The 21957-nt window shown below is 51.2% G+C and overlaps 2 protein-coding genes across 4 annotated transcripts in view; both read right to left on the bottom strand.

Annotated features, from left to right (window-relative positions):
- Positions 1-12374, bottom strand: part of PADI6 (peptidyl arginine deiminase 6) — a 30687-nt gene extending 18313 nt beyond the window's left edge. The window contains exons 1-6 of the mRNA XM_010345534.3: positions 12209-12374; positions 11325-11502; positions 9150-9222; positions 5079-5146; positions 4209-4323; positions 3338-3463 (exon numbers count right to left, since the gene is read on the bottom strand). Coding sequence (XP_010343836.1) covers positions 3338-3463; positions 4209-4323; positions 5079-5146; positions 9150-9222; positions 11325-11502; positions 12209-12303 — 655 coding nt within the window. The 5' untranslated portion in view covers positions 12304-12374. The remainder of the gene's footprint in view (positions 1-3337; positions 3464-4208; positions 4324-5078; positions 5147-9149; positions 9223-11324; positions 11503-12208) is intronic.
- Positions 12375-21090: 8716 nt separating this feature from the next.
- The window catches only part of PADI4 (peptidyl arginine deiminase 4), a 36331-nt gene continuing 35464 nt past the window's right edge, over positions 21091-21957 (bottom strand). For all 3 annotated transcript variants that reach the window (XM_039474039.2, XM_074380150.1, XM_074380151.1), the window contains one exon: positions 21091-21558. In XM_039474039.2, coding sequence (XP_039329973.1) covers positions 21325-21558 — 234 coding nt within the window. In that variant the 3' untranslated portion in view covers positions 21091-21324. The remainder of the gene's footprint in view (positions 21559-21957) is intronic.

Raw genomic sequence — 21957 nt, 5'->3', positions numbered from 1 at the left:
CCATCCTCACTTCGCTTTTACCCTTCTCAGAGCTCAAAACCCCATCACTACATCTTCTTATACACACGGTCCATCTGGTCACACCGGGTCTGTCTCCTGGGTTCAGGAGATCCTCCTGCCTCAGCCTCCAGAGTAGCTAAGATTATGAACAAGCTTTACAATGAGCTTTAAAAAGCTTACTCTCGCACCTGAAGATCTAGAGAAAGCCAGCACCCTGAAAGGCCTCATCTCAGGCTAGGACCGGACCTCAGAGCAGATCGCCAGCACTACTCAAACACAATTGTCTTGTTTCTGACCACTGACTCACCTGCATTCCACAGTCCTAATGGCGATCCTCCTGCCTTGGCCTCCCAAAATGCCGGGATTACAGGTGGGAGCCACCGTGCCCAGCCTGTTTAGAACTTTGTCTTCTGGCTTTCTATCCAGCAAACATGTCAGATCTCTCCCCTAGAATCCATTTCCCGAGCCCTGTTGGATCAGTTCCATCTAACACACCCGTCCATCCCCACCAGCTGCAGACATGTTCGACTTCGTGCCAGCCCCCTGTGATTACCACCATACGTCTCCCATTACGGAGGATTCCTTCCATGGCCTAGATTTACCGCGCCTCTTCATTTCAACCTGGCTTTTCACCGTTCTTATCAGGGTCACTAATGACTACCATTCTGAGGACTGGTTTTCCTACGGGCTTGGGCGCCTTAGTCTATCAACAGCATTTGCCAAGGTCACCCACTGCCTTCCTTTGCCCAGGCTAGAATGCAGTGGTGCAATGTCGGCTCACTGCAGCCTCTGCCTGCTGGGTTCACACAATCCTCCTACCTCAGCCTCCCGAGTAGCTAAGATGATGAGCAAGCGCCACCACACCCAGCTAATTTTTGTATTTTTAGTAGAGGGGGTTTCACCATGTTAGCCAGGCTGGTCTGGAACTCCTGACCTCGGGTGATCCACCAGTCTTGGCCTCCCAAAATGCTGGGATTATAGGTGTGAGCCACTGCACCTGGCCAGGCTTCTTTATAAAAATAATCTTGTTGCCAGGCACGGTGGCTCACGCCTGTAATCCTAGCACTTTGGGAGGCCGAGGTGAATGGATCACCTGAGGTCAGGAGTTCAAGACCAGCCTGGCCATCATGGTGAAACCCTTTTTTTTTTTTTTTTTTTTTTTTGAGACGGAGTTTCACTCTTGTTACCCAGGCTGGAGTGCAATGGCGCGATCTCGGCTCACCGCAACCTCCGCCTCCTGGGTTCAAGCAATTCTCCTGCCTCAGCCTCCTGAGTAGCTGGGACTACAGGCATGCGCCACCATGCCCAGCTAATTTTTTGTATTTTTAGTAGAGATGGGGTTTCACCACGTTGACCAGGATGGTCTCGATCTCTCGACCTCGTGATCCACCCGCCTCGGCCTCCCAAAGTGCTGGGATTACAGGCTTGAGCCACCGTGCCCGGCTGGCCCCTAGATTTTTGAATAAGCTTTTTCAATAAAGAAACCAGTGGTTTGCTATGACCCACATGATGGAGAATGGTGTCCTTAGCCGCATGAACTGGCGGACTCCAAGGCCTGCCTGGCCTAGCCCACCTACTGTAGCACTGATAGGCCTTGCAGGGCCAGAGGAGCCCTTGGGGCTGGAACTGGACCTAGACCCCTGGGTTTCTTAGGCTCGCTCCAGCCCACATGTAAGACGGCCATGTCCAAGCTGGGCTGCCTTTTCTGGCTAATCCCAGGCTGCTTTGAAATCCAGCTGTGACCTATGGTCTGCAGAAGAGATGGAGGAGACTGAGCTAAGGCCCCAGAATGCAGGCCAGGAAGTGGCAGGGGCAACAGAGATGGTGCCCTCTGAGAACAAGCACAGAATAGACCACAGGCTCCCCCTATTGCCCAGCTGCAGGTAAGCATGGTTTGTAAGAGAAGATAGCAGGCTGGGCCAGGTGTAACAGCTCACGCTCGTCATCCCAGCACTTTGGGAGGCCAAGGCAGGAGGACTTTTTGCATTGAGGAGTTTGAAACTAGTCTGGACAAAGTGAGACCCTGTATCTACAAAAAAAAAAAAAAAAAAAAAAAAAGAGTTAGCCAGGTGTGGTGGCACACGCCTGTCATCCCAGCTACTTGGGAAGCTGAGGTGAAAAGACAGTTTAAGCCTAGGAAGCCGAGTTTACGGTGAGCTGTGATCATACCACCACACTCCAACCTGGGCGACAGAGCAAGACCCTCTCTCAAAGGAAAAACACAAAGCATGCTGGCGTGTCCCTGCAGAAGCAGAGAGCTCTCCCCAGAGATTCAGAGGTACCAAGTACTGAGCTAGTTCAGGGAAGTCAAGACTTGCACAAGGCTGTTTTCCTGGAGCCAGACAGGGCTACCTCCTAGTCAGCCCTCCATCTATAGAGTAGAGCGTGCTACCTGCCTCCCAGCCAGAGGGCTGAAGATGGGTGGTGGGTGGCAGGTGACTGGCATGTAGGTGCTATGATGGCCGCTGCTCTAACTTCGGACCTTGAATTTCTGGAAATTTAAAGGTAGTGGGTCTTGCTTAAGAGTAAAGATGAGCCGGGTACCGTGGCCCACGCCTGTAATCCCAGTACTTTGGGAGGCCGAGGTGGGAGGATCATGAGGTCAGGAGATCGAGACCATCCTGGCTAACATGGTGAAACCCCATCCCTACTAAATACAAAAATGGGGCCAGGCGTGGTGGGCTCATGCCTATAATCCCAGCACTTTGGGAGGCTGAGGCAGATGGATCACGAAGTCAGGAGATCGAGACCATCCTGGCTAACATGGTGAAAACTGTCTACTAAAAATACAAAAAATCAGCTGGGCATGGCGGCATGTGCCTGTAATCCCAGCTGCTCAGGAGGCTGGGGCAGAAGCATCACTTGAACCTGGGAGGCAGAGGTTGTAGTGAGCTGAGATTATACCACTGCACTCCAGCCTGGTCACAGAGGGAGACTCCGTCTCAAAAAAATAAAAAAATAAAAAGAACGAAGGCAGATTCTCCTGAGAGGGATCCTTGGGAGACATGGTCTAATCTGTACAAGACAATAGCCTCTGTTTCGGCCGATTTGCCTCTTTTCTTCCAGCCTGCCGGGAAGGCACAGCTACCCCCATTTTACAAGTGGAGAAAGTGGCTTAGAGGTGCAATAACTCACCCATGTGTACAGACTTAGCCTATGGTGAAGGTGGCAGCCAGAGAATCCTAGAAACACAAGTACAGCCATGACAGCCCCTTATCTGCAGCTCTAGGTCTCCAGCAGGCTTCTGCCAGGGACCTTGGTAGGAGGAGGTATGGGCACAACTTGCCCTGGCACGTTGAGAACAAGGCAAAGCCGGTGCTGGCACAAGCACACTCACTTCGGGGCCAGTAGACTCTCGCCTTCTTCGACTCTTCCTCGGAGGTATGCAGGACCAGCCGATATTTCTTTAGGAGGCAGCTGGGGCCTTGGACCTTCAGCGTCATCTGAGACAGATTCTTTATTTCTGGGCAAAAGACAAAGCCAAGGTTCGGGAATGCCTGGAGGCCAGTGATCTGGGGGTGGAGCAAGGGGCAGTAGAGAGGGGCGGGGAGCTTGAACACAGTACCAAGGAACCCCTGCCTTTTGCTGGGGCCCAGGCCTGAAGCATTGCACTTCACTGCTTGTTCTAGGTGGCCACAGGCAACCTGCAAACCGCAGGGCCTCCTTTTGAGCGAGGATGGCATTTATCCCCTGGTCCCCACAAACACAGCAGGTCCTGCCTCGGGGTCAGTTCAGTGAGGGTTCACCTCCAGCCTCAGTAGGAACCAAGGCATTCCATTCTACTGCTAAGACCCAACCACAAGTGAGGACCCAATCCAAGATGACTTTTACCCAAGACAGTCAAAGGTTCCTGGCCAAGGCTATGAGAGGCTTTTTAGAAAGCCTCTTTCTTTTCTATACAGTTGGGCAGCCAACGGTATCATCCCCATTTTAAATAGGGAAACAAGATTAGGGAAACGAGCATGTTCAAGTTCACAGCTAGGAAATAACAGTTCGTAACCACCCATGCTCTTTGCATGGGGCCACGTGACCTCTCTTCCCAATTACACGACTCCAACCGAGGACAAAGGATTTCATCAGCCCTGGCATGGGGACTGGGGAGAGGGTGTGGGCGGCACAGAAAATTCGTCTGAAATCTGTTTTGCTGAGAAGTAGAGCAGGAAAGGCCGAGACCAAGAAGGAAAGTTGGAGACAGTCTGAGGTCCTACCCTCTGAAAAGATCACTCTCTTGGTCTTGTCCTCAAGTTGCTGGCCTGCATCAGCAGGGTTGCAATTCACAAGTAGGATGGCACCCCAACCACTGGGACCCCAGGTCCATTTTTTCTGCAAACGAGATAGGAAGGAGCCAAGTACATCCCCTGCTTCTCGGATGCCACCTTACAGCAGAAAGGCCGGCCAAGCCTTTCTCCAGGGCTACAGGGACCTGTGGAACAGGACTGGTGAGGTCAAGTATCTGTAGGAACAGGAAGGTAATAGGTAAGGAGGCTAAGAGGAAGAAAAGCAGCGAGGTTCGGGGCTACCAGCTACCTGCCTCATTTCAGGGTCAGAATCGGGGACTGAGGCAGCCTGGAAGAGAGATGTGTCACCTAAAGTGGCAGCTAATCCTCTCGTCTATGAGACTCCACAACCAGGGTAGGACATGTGTCTAGAGTTGCCAGACAGTTTTTAAGTGAGCTAGAAATTTAATCAGTTTTGGTACCAGTACTTTGGGAGGCCGAGGCAGGCGAATCACTGGAGGTCAGGAGCTCGAGACCAGCCTGACCAACATGGTGAAACACTGTCTCTACTGAAAATACGAAAATTATCCAGTATGGTGGTACATGCTTGTAACGCCAGCTACTGGGGAGGCCGAGGCAGGAGAATTGCTTCAACTCAGGAGGCAGAGGTTGCAGTGAGCCACGAGCATGCCACTGGACTTCAGCCTGGGTGACAGAGCTTGGTTTTTCTTTCCCCATACCTAATCCATTAGCCACGTTACAGCAATTGGACTAGACACCAGGAAGGTCAGATCAAGTGAACCTGTGGGCAGATCCGGCTTACGAGGTCCCTTCCCTGCTCTGTTTCGCTGGAAGACTCACCTTAGCCTGTTTGTCTCTTGACACCTCAACTTGCCCATTGCGGTAGATGTCTGCCTCTAGGGAGACCTCTGAAACAGAAGAGAAGAGTGTCCCAGCCACATACCCGTGCCAGATGGAGCCTCAGAAGTACAAGTTACATACCGTGGGACTGCCCAAGGCTGGCACCAGGCCATCAACCTTTCTGGCATGCTATCAATTTAGAAGCAAAACCCATCCTCAAAAGTGGCAGCTTCACATCACCAAGCCCTGAGAGACCCAAGTAGTCACGTGTATACCCCAAACCTCCCTGGAACTCACAAAACAAGTTCATCATGGTCCTCAACCTATCTCATGCCTTTCAGCCTCTACGCAAGTGATTCTTACTTGCAAAACCTACCTCCCTAGCCTTCCGGAAAGCTCTATGCTCTAAGACATAGGAAAGGCTTAATATGACCAGGCACAGTGGCTTGCTCTTATAACCCCAGCACTCTGGGGGGCTGAGGTGGAATGATCACTTGAGGTCAGGAGTTTGAGACCAGCCTGAGCAACATAGCAAAACTCCATCTCTACTAAACATACAAAAATTATCTGGGAATGGTAGAGAGTGCCTGTAGTCCCAGCCACTCAGGAGGCTGAGGCAGGAGAATCACTTGAGCTTGTGAGGTGGAGGTTGCAGTGAGCTGAAATCATACTCAAGTTCAGGAGTTCGAGGCCAGCCTGACCAATGTGGCAAAACCCTGTCTCTACCAAAAATACAGAAATTAGCCAGGTGTGGTGGCAGGTGCTTGTATTTCCAGCTACTCAGGAGGCTCAGGCAGGAGAATCACTTGAACCCAAGAGGCAGAGATTGCAGTCAGCAGAGATCACCCCACTGCACTCCAGCCTGGGTGACAGAGTGGGACTCCATCTCGGCAAAACAAAAAAAAACACTTAAGGATCTAGGCTTTTGCCCAGGTATCGTCATAGGGACTGCCCCCGCCTTAGCATACAGCCTCTCCCATCCTTTCCACCATGCAACAGACAACCACGTGGCTCTAGCATGGTCTTGTTCCCAGCTCTTGTTAGTTGACATGCCGATTCCCAGCTGGCACGTCAGGGCCACGAGTACAGGACTCGTTTGCTGCTACGTCATCAGTACCTGGCCCGCAGATGCTCAGGGAGCAGATGCCCACTGCAAACCAGGCTGCCCCACGTCCTAGGGCTCTAGCAGCATAGAAGACAGAGGGCTCGTCTCCTTAGACCTTACATTAGCACGTATGTGTGCAGCAGGGGCAGGGCAGGCAGATACATCATGTCTGATGGCCACAAGCGCTGAGGGAAACGGGAGAGGGATGGCAGTGGGGCTGTTTCAGTTTTAGATGAAGGAAGCTTATGTGGACATTTGAAAAGAGAACTGAAGGAGACAAGAAGATCTGCGTTAACACCTAGAGTAAAAGCCATTCGGGGGAATAGGAAGTACAAGGTGGAAGGTCAAGGCTTAGAGTAGCCAACAGTGCCCAGAGCGGAATGAGTCGGATTACGGGCGGGCAGGTGCGAGGAAAGATTCGAAGGTGGTAAAGTCAGAGGCAGCGCAGAGTTACTCATAGTTTCACGGGCAGTGACTTTGGCTTTAATCCCAGCAAAGTGGAAGCAGTTGGAAGGCGTTATCCAATATTCCACTTAAAGATGTGCCACTCCGGCTGCTGGATCAAGACTAGAACTACAGAAGGGTGAGGGTGCTGGCAGTGAACCCCACTGGGAGGCCTGGGCTGTGACCAGGTGAGAGGATGGGGGCCCGAGCCAGGGTGAACTCATTGGGCGTGCAAGTCACTGGATTCTGGCTAAACATCAGGTAATGCTCACAAGATTCACAGACTGCTGTGGGTAAGAAGAATCAGGTGATGCTGAGGTTACCGGACTTGAACACTAGAAGGACGGAGCTATCCCCCACTGTGATGGGGGACTACTAGCAAAATGGAGTTTCTAGAGAAACCCCATCTCCACTAAAAATACAAGATTAGCCAGGCATGATGGCGCATGCCTGCAATCCCAGCTACTCTGGAGGTTGAAGCAGAAGAATCACTTGAACCTGGGAGATGGAGGTTGCCGTGAGCCGATATTGTGCCACTGCATTCCAGCCTGGGCAAAAAGAGCGTAACTCCATCTCAAAAAAAAAAAAAAAGAAAAAAAATTTCCAGGGTAGAGAGAATCCTTTGAGTTTCAGGCATCTGTCAGACACCCAAAAGATCATACTGGGTAGGCATATCCAAGTCGGGTCTGTGGGAACAACCTGTCTATAGGGGACGTTGCAGCCACCTAACCAGCCCCCCGAGCCCGAGATACTTCACTAACTGGAAGCAGAGGGACAAAGGACTGCGAAGAGTCCCTCTGAGCTCGAGGATTCAGAGAATCAACAGGCAGGAGGAAAAGTAAGTTGAGCATCCCTGAAGCGTTGAAGTATGTTGAGAGATGACCGGTAGGTGTGTGGCTCACGCCTGTAACCCAGCACTTTGAGAGGCTGAGGCCAGGAGTTTGAGACCAGGCTGGGCAGTATGGTGAAACTCCCCTTCTATGAAAAAAAAAAAAATCAGCAGGGCATGGTGATATGTACCTGTAGTCCCAGCTACTCTGGAGACTGAGGTGGGGAGAGCCGAGGCAATACAGGGAAACCTATGTCTGTATAAAAGATTAAAGACCAGGTATGGGGTAGGCGCACTGGCTCACACCTGTAATCCCAGCACATCAGGAGGCCCAGGTGGGCGGATCAGGAGTTTGAGACCAGCCTGGCCAACACAGTGAAACCCCGTCTCTACTAAAGATACAAAAATTAGCTGGGGATGGTGGCAGGTGTCTGTAATCCCAGATACTTGGGAGGCTGAGACAGAAGAACTGCTTGAACCCAAGAGGTAGAGATTGCAGTGAGCCGAGACTGCACCATTGCACTCCAGCCTGGACCAAAAGAGCAAAACTCCATCTCAAAAACAAAAACAAAAACAAAAAAAAAACCAGAAAACCAAAACCAAGAACTCACCAGGTATGGTGGTGCACACCTATGGTCCCAGCTACTGGAGAGGCTGAGATGGGGGGATTATTTGAGGCTGCAATGAGCCATAATTGTATCTCTTCACTCCAGCTCAGCCTAGGTGACAGAGTGGGACCCTGTCTCAACAAAACGAAACAAAACAAACTTAAGTGTTACAGATGTTAGCGTTCTGAAGAGCTCCATTGGTGGCAGGTGCCTAATCTGAATAGATTCTAGAGAAATTGAGGACACAGATGGCTCTCCAGGAACAGAGGTGGGAAAGTGGACTTTAAAGATAACCTAGAATCGGGTTTAAGAGTAGATATTATGGCCAGGCCTGGTGGCTCATGCCTGTAATCCCAGTACTTTGGGAGGCCAAGGCAGGTGGATCACAAGGTCAGGAGTTTGAGACCAGCCCAGACAACATGGTGAAACTGTCTCTACTAAAAATATAAAAAATTAGCCAGGCATGGCGGCATATGCCTGTAATCCCAGCTACTCAGGAGGCTGAGGCAGGAGAATTGCTTGAACCTGGGAGGCGGAGGTTGCAGTGAGACAAGATTGTGCCATTTTACTCCAGTATGGGTGATAAGACTCCATCTCACACATACGCACACAGAAAAGAAAAAAAAAGTAGAGGTTACGGTTTGTTCCTGAGCTGACGGGGGTGATCTAGGAAGGGGGAAGGGTGTCGGCTTATGTCGGTAAGAATTGCCAAAGAAATGTTCTTCAACAAGAAAGGATCTAGTCAGACAGGAAAGATTAACTTTGGACCAGACACATCAGTTGTAACAAAGAGGCAGAACATAGGCACTAGACAGGCGTAGGTGGGTAAATGCAGCAACACGGAAGTTCTGGCTGTTCCTATTCTCAGAATTAGGTTGGCAGTGCATGAAGATGGAGAAGCGAGTGCGCATGGGAGTGTGTGAGTGGGGATCTCGAATGAACCCATTTAGGAGTTAGTTCAGGAATTCCTGGGGCCCACGGGAGGCATCTTGTTACGGGGAAAATCCTTTTCGGCTCCTCTTGCAAGCCCCCCCCCCACCCAACACCACCCCTTCCCCAAGGCTCCTGGTGGGAACCACACTCACCAATGCCAGTGAGGTACAGCACAGCCTTGCCCACTGGGGCATCCTCATTGAGCCCATAGTACTTGACCGAGACCTGTGAAGACAGCGTCCTGAACCCATGGCAGCGTTAGAGGGCAGGGGCCAGGAGCAGAGCCCTAGGCCACGTGCCTAGTCTAGGCGGGTGACCTTGGTTTCCTGTTATGGCTTCTGAAGTCTCTCTACAGGGGCCATGGCTCTGTGCTTGGGGCTAAGAGTCAGTATCTTGAGGATTTACAACGTGCCAGGACGCCCAACCCCAACCTTGTTGGGAGCCAGGCTTGCAGCCACCTGTCCAGGTGAAAACTGTATCCCTGATGGCAGAGGGATCAAGGGACTTAGCCCACACCACTCAAAGGGATTTAAGATCCAGGCTGCCTGGTTCTAGAGCCCAAGCCTGAAACCACACCCCACATCCTCCCTGCTGAACTCACCCTCCCGGGGTCCCATCCGCTACTCCATCAGGTGGACAGTGGGGAAACAGGCCTCTGAGGGCATAAGCTGCTAAGGACACCCAGCCTGAGACGCTCAGTTCTTATCTAAGGGCACTACTTGCCTCTCAGGGAATTGCCTGCCCCAGACACACAGCGCAGGCGGGTGCGTGTACCTATGCCTCCGTAGCAGGCATCTCCAGTATGTCCTGTGGGGTTGGGGGGAGGAAGGTGCTGAACTGCTCCATCACGGTGCTCAGCCCTAGCTCCACATGGGAGGCACCTGGAGAGCTTTAAACCACGGAGGCCAGGGTCCTAGTCCCGAGGTTCCGCTTTAATTGGTAGGGGTGTGGCCTGGGTGTTGAGGTTATCAAGTCCACAGTGGTTCTCACCTGCAACCAGGGTGGAACACCCCTTCCCTGAACGAGCCATCTGCTTCTACCACGGGAGACCACTGCTGCCCCCTCACGTCTAAGGTGGAGGGGGATCTCCCCGCTGCAGGCACCCCCTTGGGGAGACAGCTTAGCCAGGGGAGAGCGCACACTTGGGCTCCAGCTCAAATCCCGGGTCTACCCCACTCTAGGCAGGCTATTTAGATTTAGACACAGCACTCTGCCTCAGTTTCCTCTTATGTAAAGTGATGGTAGGCCAGGTGTGGTGGCTTATGCCTGTAATCCCAGCACCTTGGGAGGTGGAGGTGGGTAGATCACTTGAGGTCAGGAGTTTAAGACCAGCCTGGCCAACATGGTGAAACCCCATCTCTGCTAAAATATGAAATTAGCCGGGCGTGGTGGTGGGCACCTGTAGTTCCAGCTACTCGGGAGGCTAAGGCAGAAGAATTGCTTGAACCTGGGAGGCAGCAGTTGCAGTGAGCCGAGATGGTGACATTGCACTCTAGCCTGGGCGACAAGAGTGAGGGTTTCTCAAAAAGTAATAAAGCAATGGTAGAGGCCAACACCCCAAAACATGATCCAAGCTCTCTAGCCTGTAGCATGCGTTTAGGACACTTCAGCTATTAAATCTCTTTAGAGTCTCCATATCCAGAAGAGCCGTCTTCACCAAAAAGCCCATCTGAATTATGCTGCTAACACCCTGAAGCCAGACTGTGGCGTGGCTAGGTCGGAAGCCAACCCAGCATCACCATCAGGGGCTTGGATGGCCGAGATGAGCTCTCCCAGCTGGAATCCCAGTCCTGCTGGTTGCTGTCTTAGCAGGGCACCTTCACTAGATACCTCCATTTCTTTCATATTTTTGAGATGGAGTCTCGCTGTTGTACAGGCTGGAGAACAGTGGTGTGAACTTGGCTCACTGCAACCTCCACCTCACAGGTTCAAGCCCTTCTCCCGCTCAGCCTCCTGAGTAGCTGGGACTATGGGTGCGTGCCACGACACCTGGCTAGTTTTTGTATTTTTAGTAGAGACAGGTTTCCACCGTATTAGTCAGGCTGGTCTTGAACTCCTGACCTCCTGATCCGCCTGCCTTGGCCTCCCAAAGTGCTGGGATTATGGGCGTGAGCCACCACGCCCGGCTGGTGCCTCCGTTTGTCTGTAAAATGGGGTCATGGAGTGCCTACCCCACAGGTCTGCTGCAGACACTGAATAAAATCAGACATGCAAAACAGCGCGTGTTTCACAGGCCCCAGTCACATCTGCAGCCAGGAGGGAGCCCCAGTGGCTATGTTACGTCCCAGCCCTGGGAGGTGCCCCTCGCCTCTTCCCCTGAGGCTTACTTTGTCCCCATCCAGGGAAGGACTGGGGGATACCATCTTCACCGTGGCGTAGGTGGTATCAGACAGGGGCCACCAGATGGTGGCGCTCTCCTTCTCAGAAATCACCGTGTTGGCCACATCGATCACGACCCTCCCAGAGCCACGGATGGTGAAGCACTGGCACTTCTCAGGCGCACACCTGGTTTGCCAGACGAAAGAGACACTTCAGGGCACAAAGACTCACCTTCTCAGTGCAGGAGAGAACCGGCATGGGACGGCTCCCAAAACCTCATTCTCCTCAGCGTGTTGAGGCAGAGGTCTGCAGTCAGAATGGTCTGAGGTCTTTATTCCTACCCCACCCCGCCCCACCCAAAGCACCCCTGTGTTTGTTCTGTGACAAGCTCCAGCCCAAACCCCCACCCCCCACCAACACTGTAGAAGTTACCACAGCTACATCTTACTGATAAGCCCCCGACTCCCAAGAAGGGAGGAGCCATTCATCTGAGCCACAAAGGATCCCCATAAGGAAAAAGAACAGGGTGTGGGACCCAGGAGGTGGTATCGTGACCCTGCTGTGAGTCACCTCCAGCCCCACGCTCCAGCTTCTGGCAATCTCCCCGGCCTACTCACGGCCCCACCGAGGCCAGCCTCCCTACGGTTTCACAGATAAGGGGACAGAGAGGCCAAGGCGCTTGCCTCCCTAAGAGTCCACGGCAGCCGCTACAGAGCAGAGGCAGGATTTAAATCAGAATCCTGCAGCGGTCGGAACTGGAAGGCCCCCCTAGAGACCCAAGGCTTCCCAAGATGGGGCAGGATGTAAGCCCCAACTCCCTGGGCAAGGGGACTGGGTCTCAGGCCTGCCTGCCTCTGCTCTGCCAGCCCTGGCAAGCCTCCCGGAACCTTACCTGCTGAGATCCAAGCAGATTTCTGTGCCTATCACACAAACCGCATGGGCAGGACTGTCTAGGGACAGGCGGATGATATTCTGGAAGGACATCATGGCTTGGCCCTCCACGCTGACCTTCAGGCCTGCACCGAAGCCCTCACTCGGCACAGCAGCTTCAGACGCCCCAGGGCTCACCCAGCCCTCCCCCAGTTATGCAGTCCAGGCCTGTGCAACCCACCCCCTTGTTAAGAGGGGGAGGGGTCAGCAGCTACCCAGGTGTCACTGATTTTCTCTATCAGGGCTTCCTGGTGGCTGAGAGTCTGGGGAGCAGGTGGCATCAGAACCCCTTCATCACCAATTTCTCAAGCAGCTCGTGCCTGCAGACCCTCAGGCCTGGGGAGTCTGAGGCATTTCTGGCCTTCAGCTGGGAGAGGCTCTGGGAAGTCGATGTCTTGGAGTGCTCAACTTGGCCCAAGGTGCTGGAGGACTCAGCTGGAAGCTGTCAGGGCAAATACCCGCAGAGGGCAATTGGGAGCAGTTGACGGAAGTGTTCAGGATGGCAGTGCGTGGCAGCATGCCCAGGTTCTGGGGTCTCAGTTCCAGGGTTGTGTCTCCCGGAAATTGACAAAGGAGCTTGGCAAAGTGCTGGACTGGTGGCTCTGTTTTGTCTCTGTCACCCAGGCTAGAGTGCAGTGGCACAATCACAGCTCACTGCAGCCTCAACCTCCCTGGCTCCAGCAATCCTCCTACCTCAGCCTCCGGAGTAGCTGGGACTACAGGTGCGTACCACCATGTCCGACTGATTTTTGTATTTTTTGTGGAGACCGGGTTTCACCACATTGCACAGGCTGATCTCGACCTCCAAACTGCTGGGATTACAGGCGTGAGCCACAGTGCCTGGCCCAGACTAGATGGTTCTTAACCCTCTGGTGGTTTCAAAAATTATCAAGGGTGCTTGTTAACATTGCAAATTCCTGGGGCCACAAGGTCTGGGGCGTGGTCCAGGAACCTGCATCCCAACCCTAGGTGATTCCCGTGAGCTCCTTGCTTACAGCTGTGTCACAGGGGGGTGGGAGCACCGCAAATGTTGATGGCATGAATACGTCAAGCCAGGGTCACCAGCTGCTACCCACCTCAGCCGAGCCCACAGAGCAAAGAAATGGGAACTCCTGCTCTGGCACAAGGAACTTACATAACTTACTTTAGAATTGTGTCCATTTCATGTCTTTTTTTTTTTTTTTTGAGACAGAGTCTTGTTCTGTTCCCCAGTAGGCTGGAGTACAATCTCCACTCACTGCAAACTCCGCCTCCTGGGTTCAAGCAATTCTCCTGCTTCAGCCTACTGACTAGCTGAGATTACAGGCGTCCCCCACCATGCCCAGCTAATTATTGCATTTTTAGTAGAGATGGGGGTTTCACCATGTTGGCCAGGATGGTCTTGAACTCCTGACCTCAGGTGATCTGCCTGCCTCAGCCTCCCAAAGTGCTGGAATTACAGGTATGAGCCACTGTGCCTGGCCTCATTTCATATTTTAGGCATGGGTTGCGCTTCTTCCTCCTCCTCCTCCTTCTCCTCCCCTCCCCCTCCTCCCCCCCCTCCTCCTCCCCCTCCTCCTCCTCCTCCTCCCCCCCTCCTCCTCTTCTTCTTCTTTTTTTTGAGACAGGGCTTCACTCTGTCACCCAGGCTGGAGTAAAGTGGCACAATCATGGCTCACTGCAGCCTCGACCTCCCAGACTCAAGTGGTCCTCCTGACTCAGCCTTCTGAGTAGCTGGGACTACAGATGTCCACCACCATGCCCAGCTAATGGTTTTACATTTTTCTGTAGAGAGGGGGTCTTGCTATGTTGCCCAGTCTGGGTCGTGCTTATTCTGGAATAGGTAACATTCACATGGTTCCACGTTCAGTCTCCCTCCTGTACTGTCTCTTACTCACCTGCAGGTGGAGGCGGTGACAGCGTTACCAGTTTCTTCTGTGTCTTTCCACATCAATGTTATGCACGATCCTTCTCTTCCTCCTCAGATACTCGCACACAGATCAATTTGAAGGAGCTTTACGTGGAGCCTATTTTAAGGTTAAGGGAAAAAGGTTTCTGCAGTTTCCTTCAAGTTACATCTCGAAACCAAAGAGAAAAGGAAGTTGTAAAATGCATTCGAAGTTAAGCTGCTTGGTTACAATCACAAACTCTCCAATTCAGTGAAGATGCCTCTGGAAGTCCACTGGGTTATCTTTTTTGGGGAAGGACAAGGAGGTCATTTAGTCATTTTCTCTACAAATGACTAAAAAGAGTCCGGGACTCTTTTGCTCTTTCCTTCTCTTCCTCCTTCTTATATAAACAGCAGCACGTGCCACACAGTATTTCACACCTTGCCCCTTTGACTTCATAGTTACGCTGGAGAGAAGTTCTTCGTATCAGTATGTAAAAGAGCAGCCTCGCCCCTTTGCATGGCTGTGTATTTCCATAGGATTGTACTGTAACATGTAGCATTTGTTTTCAGTCTTTGCTGTGATTTGCAAAGCCGTGGGAGTCACCGAGCGTACCCGGCACAGGAGATGAAGATGAAGTGAAGACTGCTCGGTCAGCTAGACTGATCAAATTTGCAAGTTGAAGTGAACAATCCCCTCCCTGCAGGTTTTAAGCATGCAACAAAACTCTCAAGGATGGCTCTGTTTTAGTTGCTCTTGGAGGCAGGGGTTGGTCAGCAAAACCCAAAACACCCATCTAGTTGGATTGAAAGTGGCAAAATTAAATAGACAGGAGGCGCTCCGCTTGCAGAGGCTCTGGTGAGACTCATCCCAAAGGGCTCACCCACCCTCGCGTACAAGCGGCCAGAGGTGGCTGGAGAGAGAAGACGGGTTGAATGGGTAGGGGTTGCTGAGGCCCAGTCCAGGCTCTAGCGTCTGGAGGAGAGCAGCCTGGAATCTCTGACCGTCCCCACTCTGGCACAGCCCTGCCTTGTGCCAGGCTGTCTGAGCACCGTTAAGAAGACTCCTCGCCCAGCCTGGTGGACAGAGACGAAAGGGACTCAGACCCAGAGCACGTTCTGCTCGGCTCCAGGGTCTTCCTATTCACCACTGAATCCCCAGCACCCACAAAAGAGCCTTAGACATAGTAGGTGCTCAACAAATTCTTGTGGAGCAAATGACTAAATGACCTCCTTGTTTTCTCCCTAAAAAGATAATAACCCAACGGGATTCCAGGGGTGTCTCCGCTTAACCGAGTAGTTTATGATTGTAACTGAGTGGCTTAACTTTAAATGCATTTTACAACTTCTTTTTCCCTTTCTGTTTCTCTTTAGTCTCAAGATGTAACCTTAAAGCAAACGGCAGAAGCCTTTTCCCTTAACCTTAAAATAGACTCCACGTCCCTCCCTTTCCCACCATAAAGCTCCACGTTTATCTAATATGTGCTAGTATCTAATTATGTGCGTACTTAGAAGTTCCAGGCCAGATGTGGTGACTCATGCCTGTAATCCCAGCACTTTGGGAGGCTGAGACAGAAGAATTCCTTGAACCCAGGAGTTTGAGACCAGCCTGGGCAACATAGTAACACTCTGTCTCTAAATAGTAATAATAATAAAAGAAGTTCCAGGGTCTAATCTTGAGACAGACAGACCAAGCCTAGAGACCCAGCTGCATATTTCAAGAGATTACCTCCAGGCAGCTAGCCAACAACTCAGCCCCTTGCTGAGATGCCATCAGCCTGTGCTCTAGGGGGACTGAGACCCCGAGTGTGCCATGGAAACAAGACACACAGACCTTGTACCCGGACACTCCTGCATGCCTCCTATGCCAAGTTTCCCCTCTTTTTTTTTTTTTTTTTTTTTTTTTGAGATGGAGTATTGCTTTGTTACCTACGCTGGAGTGCAGTGGCATGATCTCGGCTCACTGCAACCTCTGCCTTCCAGGTTCAAGCAATTCGCTTGCCTCAGTCTCCTAAGTAGCTGAGATTACAGGCATCTACCACCACGCCTAGCTAGTTTTTGCATTTTTAGTAGAGACGGGGTTTCACCATGTTGGTCAGGCTGGTCTCGAACTCCTGACCTCAGGTGATCTGCTCACCTCAGCCTCCCCAGGTGCTGGGCTTACAGGCGTGAGCCACCAGGCCCAGCTGAGTTTCCCTTCTTAAACCCTTGCCTTCACCCTAGAAAGCCAATGTGGTTGCTTTTGGAGTGAATCCACCCACTCCGCCATTGCTAGGTGGGGTAAATGAAGTCACTTTCTACCATATTTTGCTCTTGTTCCTGGGCTCGACTCTCCCAGTGGCATTGGCTGGACCCGCCTGGGTTACATGGTCATCAAGTAACGTTGTATTGACTCCGCACTCCTCACACGCTTATTCCATGAAGGAAGTTCTCTCTCGGCATCTCGGTGAGGTTTGCTCATCACGCTTAAGCCGTCAGAAATCCCATGATCACTTGAGGTCACTGTGGTGGGTGCTGTGGTGGGTGCTGTGTGGAGCCGCCACAACCCCCTTTAGGAGGAGGCACTGACGCCCCCAGCTGCTGTGGGTGTCTCTCTTCTGGAATTGCCTTCTGTGCCTAGGAGCCGCCTAGCACGCGGTTGTGTCCGCTTCTGAGGACAGCCACATCCCATGTGGGGCCACAAAGGCCAGGTTACCTCGTCTGAATGCAGGACAACACTGAGGCCCTTCCCCAGCCCCCAAGCTACCCCATGCATTGCCTGAAACCCTGTGGCAAATGCATCTGAGCCCCACACTCCGTCCCGGGTGGGCTTCCTGAGAACACCTTCCCCCACATCCCCCCCACCCCCACCACCAAACCTCCTGCAGGTAAATCTCCATCTAAGAATCTGTTTCCAGGAACTAGGCGTAAAACAGTCACCAAACATTCTCAATTCAGGAGTCGGAAAGTTTGCTCCCACGCAAGGCTCGGTTTTATAACGGGAGATCTTAATCCTTTCCTGTGAGGTTACGCAGGTGCGAGGCTTAGAGCTGTGGAAGGGAGGTGCCTGGCTTCTTTCTTTCCCCTTCCACCGGCTGCAGCTTGTATGTGGTAATCTCCAAACTATAGTGAGTGGAATAATGGCACCCAAGAGATAGCAGGTCCTTGGAACCTGTATGATAGATACAGTCAAGTTCTTCCTCAAAAAGGAAGGCAATTAAGTCAGATAAGGCATATTCTGTTCCCTTGTTCTTTAATTTCTAAAGGCCAAACCCACTTGTTTCCTGATCTGCCTGGGCATGCCTGGACATGCCCACGCATGTCCTAGCTTGTAACATATACTCCTTTCCTTATTTGGACGTGTTATTTCTTCCCTAATCTTTTCACAAACACTTTCTCCGTTTCTTTGTTCTCCATTGCCTTTACCTATTTAGGAAAGTTTTAAACTTTTAGCCAATCGGGGTTTAGCTTAGACTGTGCCGTCCAGCTCCAGACAATGGAGGCCGGACACAGTACTAGAAGCCCCATGCGTTAGGGATAAAAAGCCCCCCTCTCCTTTGTTTGGGTGATCTCATGGCAAACAGGCTTATAGGCAGCACCCTTCTACAGAAGTTAAATTGCCTTGCTGAGAATTTCTTTGAGTGATCATTTTCTTTGTGATGCTGAACTTTTACCATATGAACTTTTTCTGTATGAGATAACTCACCAACTCTGTAAGTTATCTCATAGAGAAAGAGTCTTTGTTTGCAGAGGTGATTGAAGACCTTGGGATGGGGAGATTGTCCTGGGCTGTCTGGATGGGCTCCAAATATCATCACAGGTGTCCTTACAAGGGAGAGAGAGGGAGATTTGACACACACAGAGGAGAAAGCCACATGACCAGGGAGGCAGAGACTGGCGCTGACGCAGCCACTGGCTGAGGAATGCTGGCAGAAGCTGGAAGACGAACTCTCCTCCTAACGCCTTTGGAGCTGGGATGACTCTGCTGATACCTGAGTTTCAGCCCAGTGAGACTGATTCTGGACTCCTGGCCTCCGGAACTGAGAGAGAGTCCATCTCTGTTGCTTCAAGCCATTTAGTTTGTGGTCATTTGTAACAGCAGCTTCGGGAAACTCCTATGTGGTCTCTGGGAAGGGGAGAGGCGAGAACAAGGCTAAAGGAACAGAGAAGTTTTTGTTTCGTGGGCACAAGCAGGGGATGGCTCTGCGCTCTAGGGTGCTGGCAGCACTTTCTCTCCTGTGGCTTCCCTGGCTCCTCCAGGGACGCCTCCCACCCGCAACCCACACGTGGCTGGGGTAACATCTGCGCATCTCCACGTCCCTGACGCCAGGGATGGCTTATCCACCAGCTTGACCCTGGGTCCTTCTCCAGTCCTAGGAATCCAGCAAAATCTTCAGTTTTATCTGCTAAGACCTGTTTCATGCTCCAGGCAGCCCTATCAGCCAGGTTTGGGGCTGAACTCATACCAGCGTCCTCTGTCCCTGGCCCCATTCTGGTCTACAGAAACACTCACCTCCGTTGCTCCAGCACATTTGGGGCAGCGGGGAGCAGCTGATTGTCTTCAGAGCAGCATGTTTTGACTCAGGTTTTATAGATCCCCTTCTCCTAGGTGGGCAGGGAAGAGACTTTTCAAAAAAGACAGTATTTATTTATTTAGAGACAGAGTCTCACGCTCTGCTCAGGCTGGAGTGCAGTGGCACGATATTGGCTCACTGCAAACTCCGTGTCCTGTGTTCAAGCAATTATCATGACTCGGCTCCCAAGTAGCTGGGACTATAGGCATGTGCCACCACACCTGGCTAATTTTTGTACTTTTAGTAGAGACAGGGTTTCACCATGTTGGCCAGGCTGGTCTCGAACTCCTGACCTCAGGTGACCCACCAGCCTCGGCCTCCCAACGTGCTGGGATTACAGGCCTAAGCCACTGCACCTGGCCCATCTTAGCCATTTTTAAGTGTATAGTCCAGCAGCGTTAGGTGTATTTACATTGTTGTGAAGCAGATTTCCAGAACTTTTTCATCCTGCAAATCTGAAACTCTACACCCATTCAACAACTCCCCTCTTCTTTCTCCTCCAGTACCTGGCAACCACCATTCTACCTTTTTTTTCTTTCTTCTTCTTTTTTTTTTTTGAGACAGAGTCTTGCTCTGTTGCCCAGGCTAGAGTGTAGTGGGGCGATCTTGGCTCACTACAACCTCCACCTCCTGGGCCCAAGTGATTTATATGCCTCGGCCTCCCAAGTAGCCGAGATTACAGGCATGTGCCACCACATCCGGCTAATTTTTCATATTTTTAATAGAGACAGGGTTTTGCCATCTTGGCCAGGCTGGTCTTGAACTCCTGGCCTCAAGTGATCCACCCACCTTGGACTCCCAATGTGCTGGGATTACAAGTGTGAGTCACTTGGCCCAGCCTCTACTTTCTGTTTCTGTGATTTTCTCTAGACAACTCATGTAAGTGGAGTCATACAGTATTTCACTTTTTGTAACTGGCTTATTTCCTACAGCACAATGTCCTCAAAGCATATTCATGCTGTAACATGTGACAAATTTTCCTTCCTTCTTTTCGAGACTGGGTCTCTCTCCATTGCCCAGGGTGGAGTGCAGTGGCACAATCATGCTTCACTGCACCCTTGACCTCCCAGGCTCAGGTGATCCTCTCACCTCAGTCTCCCAAGTAGGTGGGACTACAGGTGTGCACCATCATGCCCAACTATTTTTCTTTTGTATTTTTTTGTAGAGATCAAGCTTTGCTGTGTTGCCCAGGATGATCTCAAATTCCTGGGCCCAAGTGATTTGCCCGCCTCGGCCTCCCTGAATGCTGACGTTATAGGTGTGAGCCACCGTGCCTGGCCTTTCTTCCTTCTTAAGGCTGAATAATATTCCATAGGCAGGGTGAGTGGATTGCTTGAGCCTAGGAGTTTGAGACCAGCTTGGGCTACATGATGACCCCCATCTCTTAAAAAAAAAAAAAAAAAAAAGAACATCTTGCTTTTGAGTATTTATCCAGAAGTGGGATTGCTGGATCGTATGATAGACGTATTTCTAATTATTTTTAGGAATCTCCATACTTTTTTCCATGGCAGTTGCATCATTTCATCTCACAGTCCCACCAACAGGGCACAAGGGTCCCAATTTCTCAACATCCTAATTTTTTTTTTTTTTATAGTAGCCATTCTAATGGGTGTGAGGTCACTGTGGCTTTGATTTGCATTTCTCTGATGGTTAGTGATGGTAAGCATCTCTTCATGTGCTTGTTGGCCATTTGTATATCATCTTTGGAGAAATGTCTATTATACTTGAGAGTTTACTCCTAGGCTTTCTATTCTATTCCATAGGTCTATTTGTCTTTATGACCATGCCACACTGTTTTGATGACTATAGCTAGTAGTATGTTTTGAAATGAGACGTAGGAAGGCAGAGGCTTTTGACGTTCATCTTTTCCACCATCATACATTCTCCATGACCTACGAGAAAATAACAGGGTCTGTGGGTGTTCTCTGAATATCTTGAACCCTTCCGAGCCAATATCTGGTCTCAGTTTTAATGATCTCAAGCCATCGAGTTTTATTTTCTACAGAGGAATCTAAGTCTTTATTTCAAGGCCATAAAAGGCAATATACAAAAAGAACACTGAGGAAATGAATTACTTCATTCCACAAAAATCCATCGCTGTCAGTATATAGGTGAATGCCCAGTTGTAGGTGAATTTAAAGAGAGATATAACCAGACCCTCAGTGGGGCTCGCCCCTCCCCTGCTCCTTCCTCTTCCTCTTCTTGGAAAGGTTCTATGAGAAACTCAGAAGGAAGTAGGATCATGCAAAATTTTATAGACCAAATACATGCCTGGGAGCAAAAGACACACACAATAATGTGGCCTTCAACACAGCCTGTTAACACTTTTTAGTTTATTTTGCAATAGTTAATTCGATCATGACAAATGAGTGAATGAATGAATGACAGCAACAACATCTTGACCTCATGTAAAAAAGGGACGTAAAAAAAAAACTTTATTGCAGCTTCTTAGAGCAGAACTGAGTGTGCAATGCTAGGACCATGTTGGGATGCTCAGAGTGGGAAACTGAGGCATAGGAGAAGGAAGCAAGTCACTGCTGGGGGGTGGGGGCTGGCCCATCCCAGGGAGCCAAAATATGCAAGAGCTCTTTTTTTGTCACACTGCAGAGGACCCAGGGACGACTGGCCAGGAGGGAGAGGACGCTGGGGAAGATGGGCTCAGGGCACCATGTTCCACCACTTGAAGGAGAAGGGCTTTCTGCGCACGTTGGTGCCACAGTGCACCTCCCCGTGCCTGATGTGGTAGGTGAAGAAGTCATTGATGAAGGTGCAGTGCAGGCCCAGCGGCTCCAGCAGGGACCGCACCTTCTCCTCCAGGCAGCAGCGGCCATTGATGATGGGACCGAAGGGCTTTGGGATGCCCAGGTACTTCCCCAGCACCAGCATGTTCACCTGCAGAGAAGTGAGGGTTCAGGTCACAGGCGGCAGTGGGCAGCCTGCAGCGTGATCTGAGTGGCCCCTCCCTTCCCTGACCTTTGGAAATAATAGTCCCTCCTGGGACGGTGGCTCACACCTGTAGTCCCAGCACTTGGGAGGCTGAGGCAGGAGGATCGCTTGAGCCAAGAGTTTGAGACCAACCTGGGCAAGATGGCAAAACCCCATCTCTACAAAAAAATCTTTTAAAAAATCAGCCGGGTGTGGTGGTGTGCACCTGTGGACCCAGCTACTCTGGAGGCTGAGACAGGAGGATCGCTTGAGCCTGGGAGGTCAAGGCTGCAGTGAGCCATGATTGTGCCACTGCACTCCAGCCTGGCAGCCTGGGCGACACAGCGAGACTCTATGTCAAAAATA

This window comes from Saimiri boliviensis, chromosome 11 (assembly GCF_048565385.1).
Source record: "Saimiri boliviensis isolate mSaiBol1 chromosome 11, mSaiBol1.pri, whole genome shotgun sequence".
NCBI classification, from domain to species: Eukaryota; Metazoa; Chordata; class Mammalia; order Primates; family Cebidae; genus Saimiri; species Saimiri boliviensis.
The sequence above is the reverse complement of the archived record's forward strand: the minus strand, read 5'-3'. Positions and strand labels throughout refer to the sequence as shown.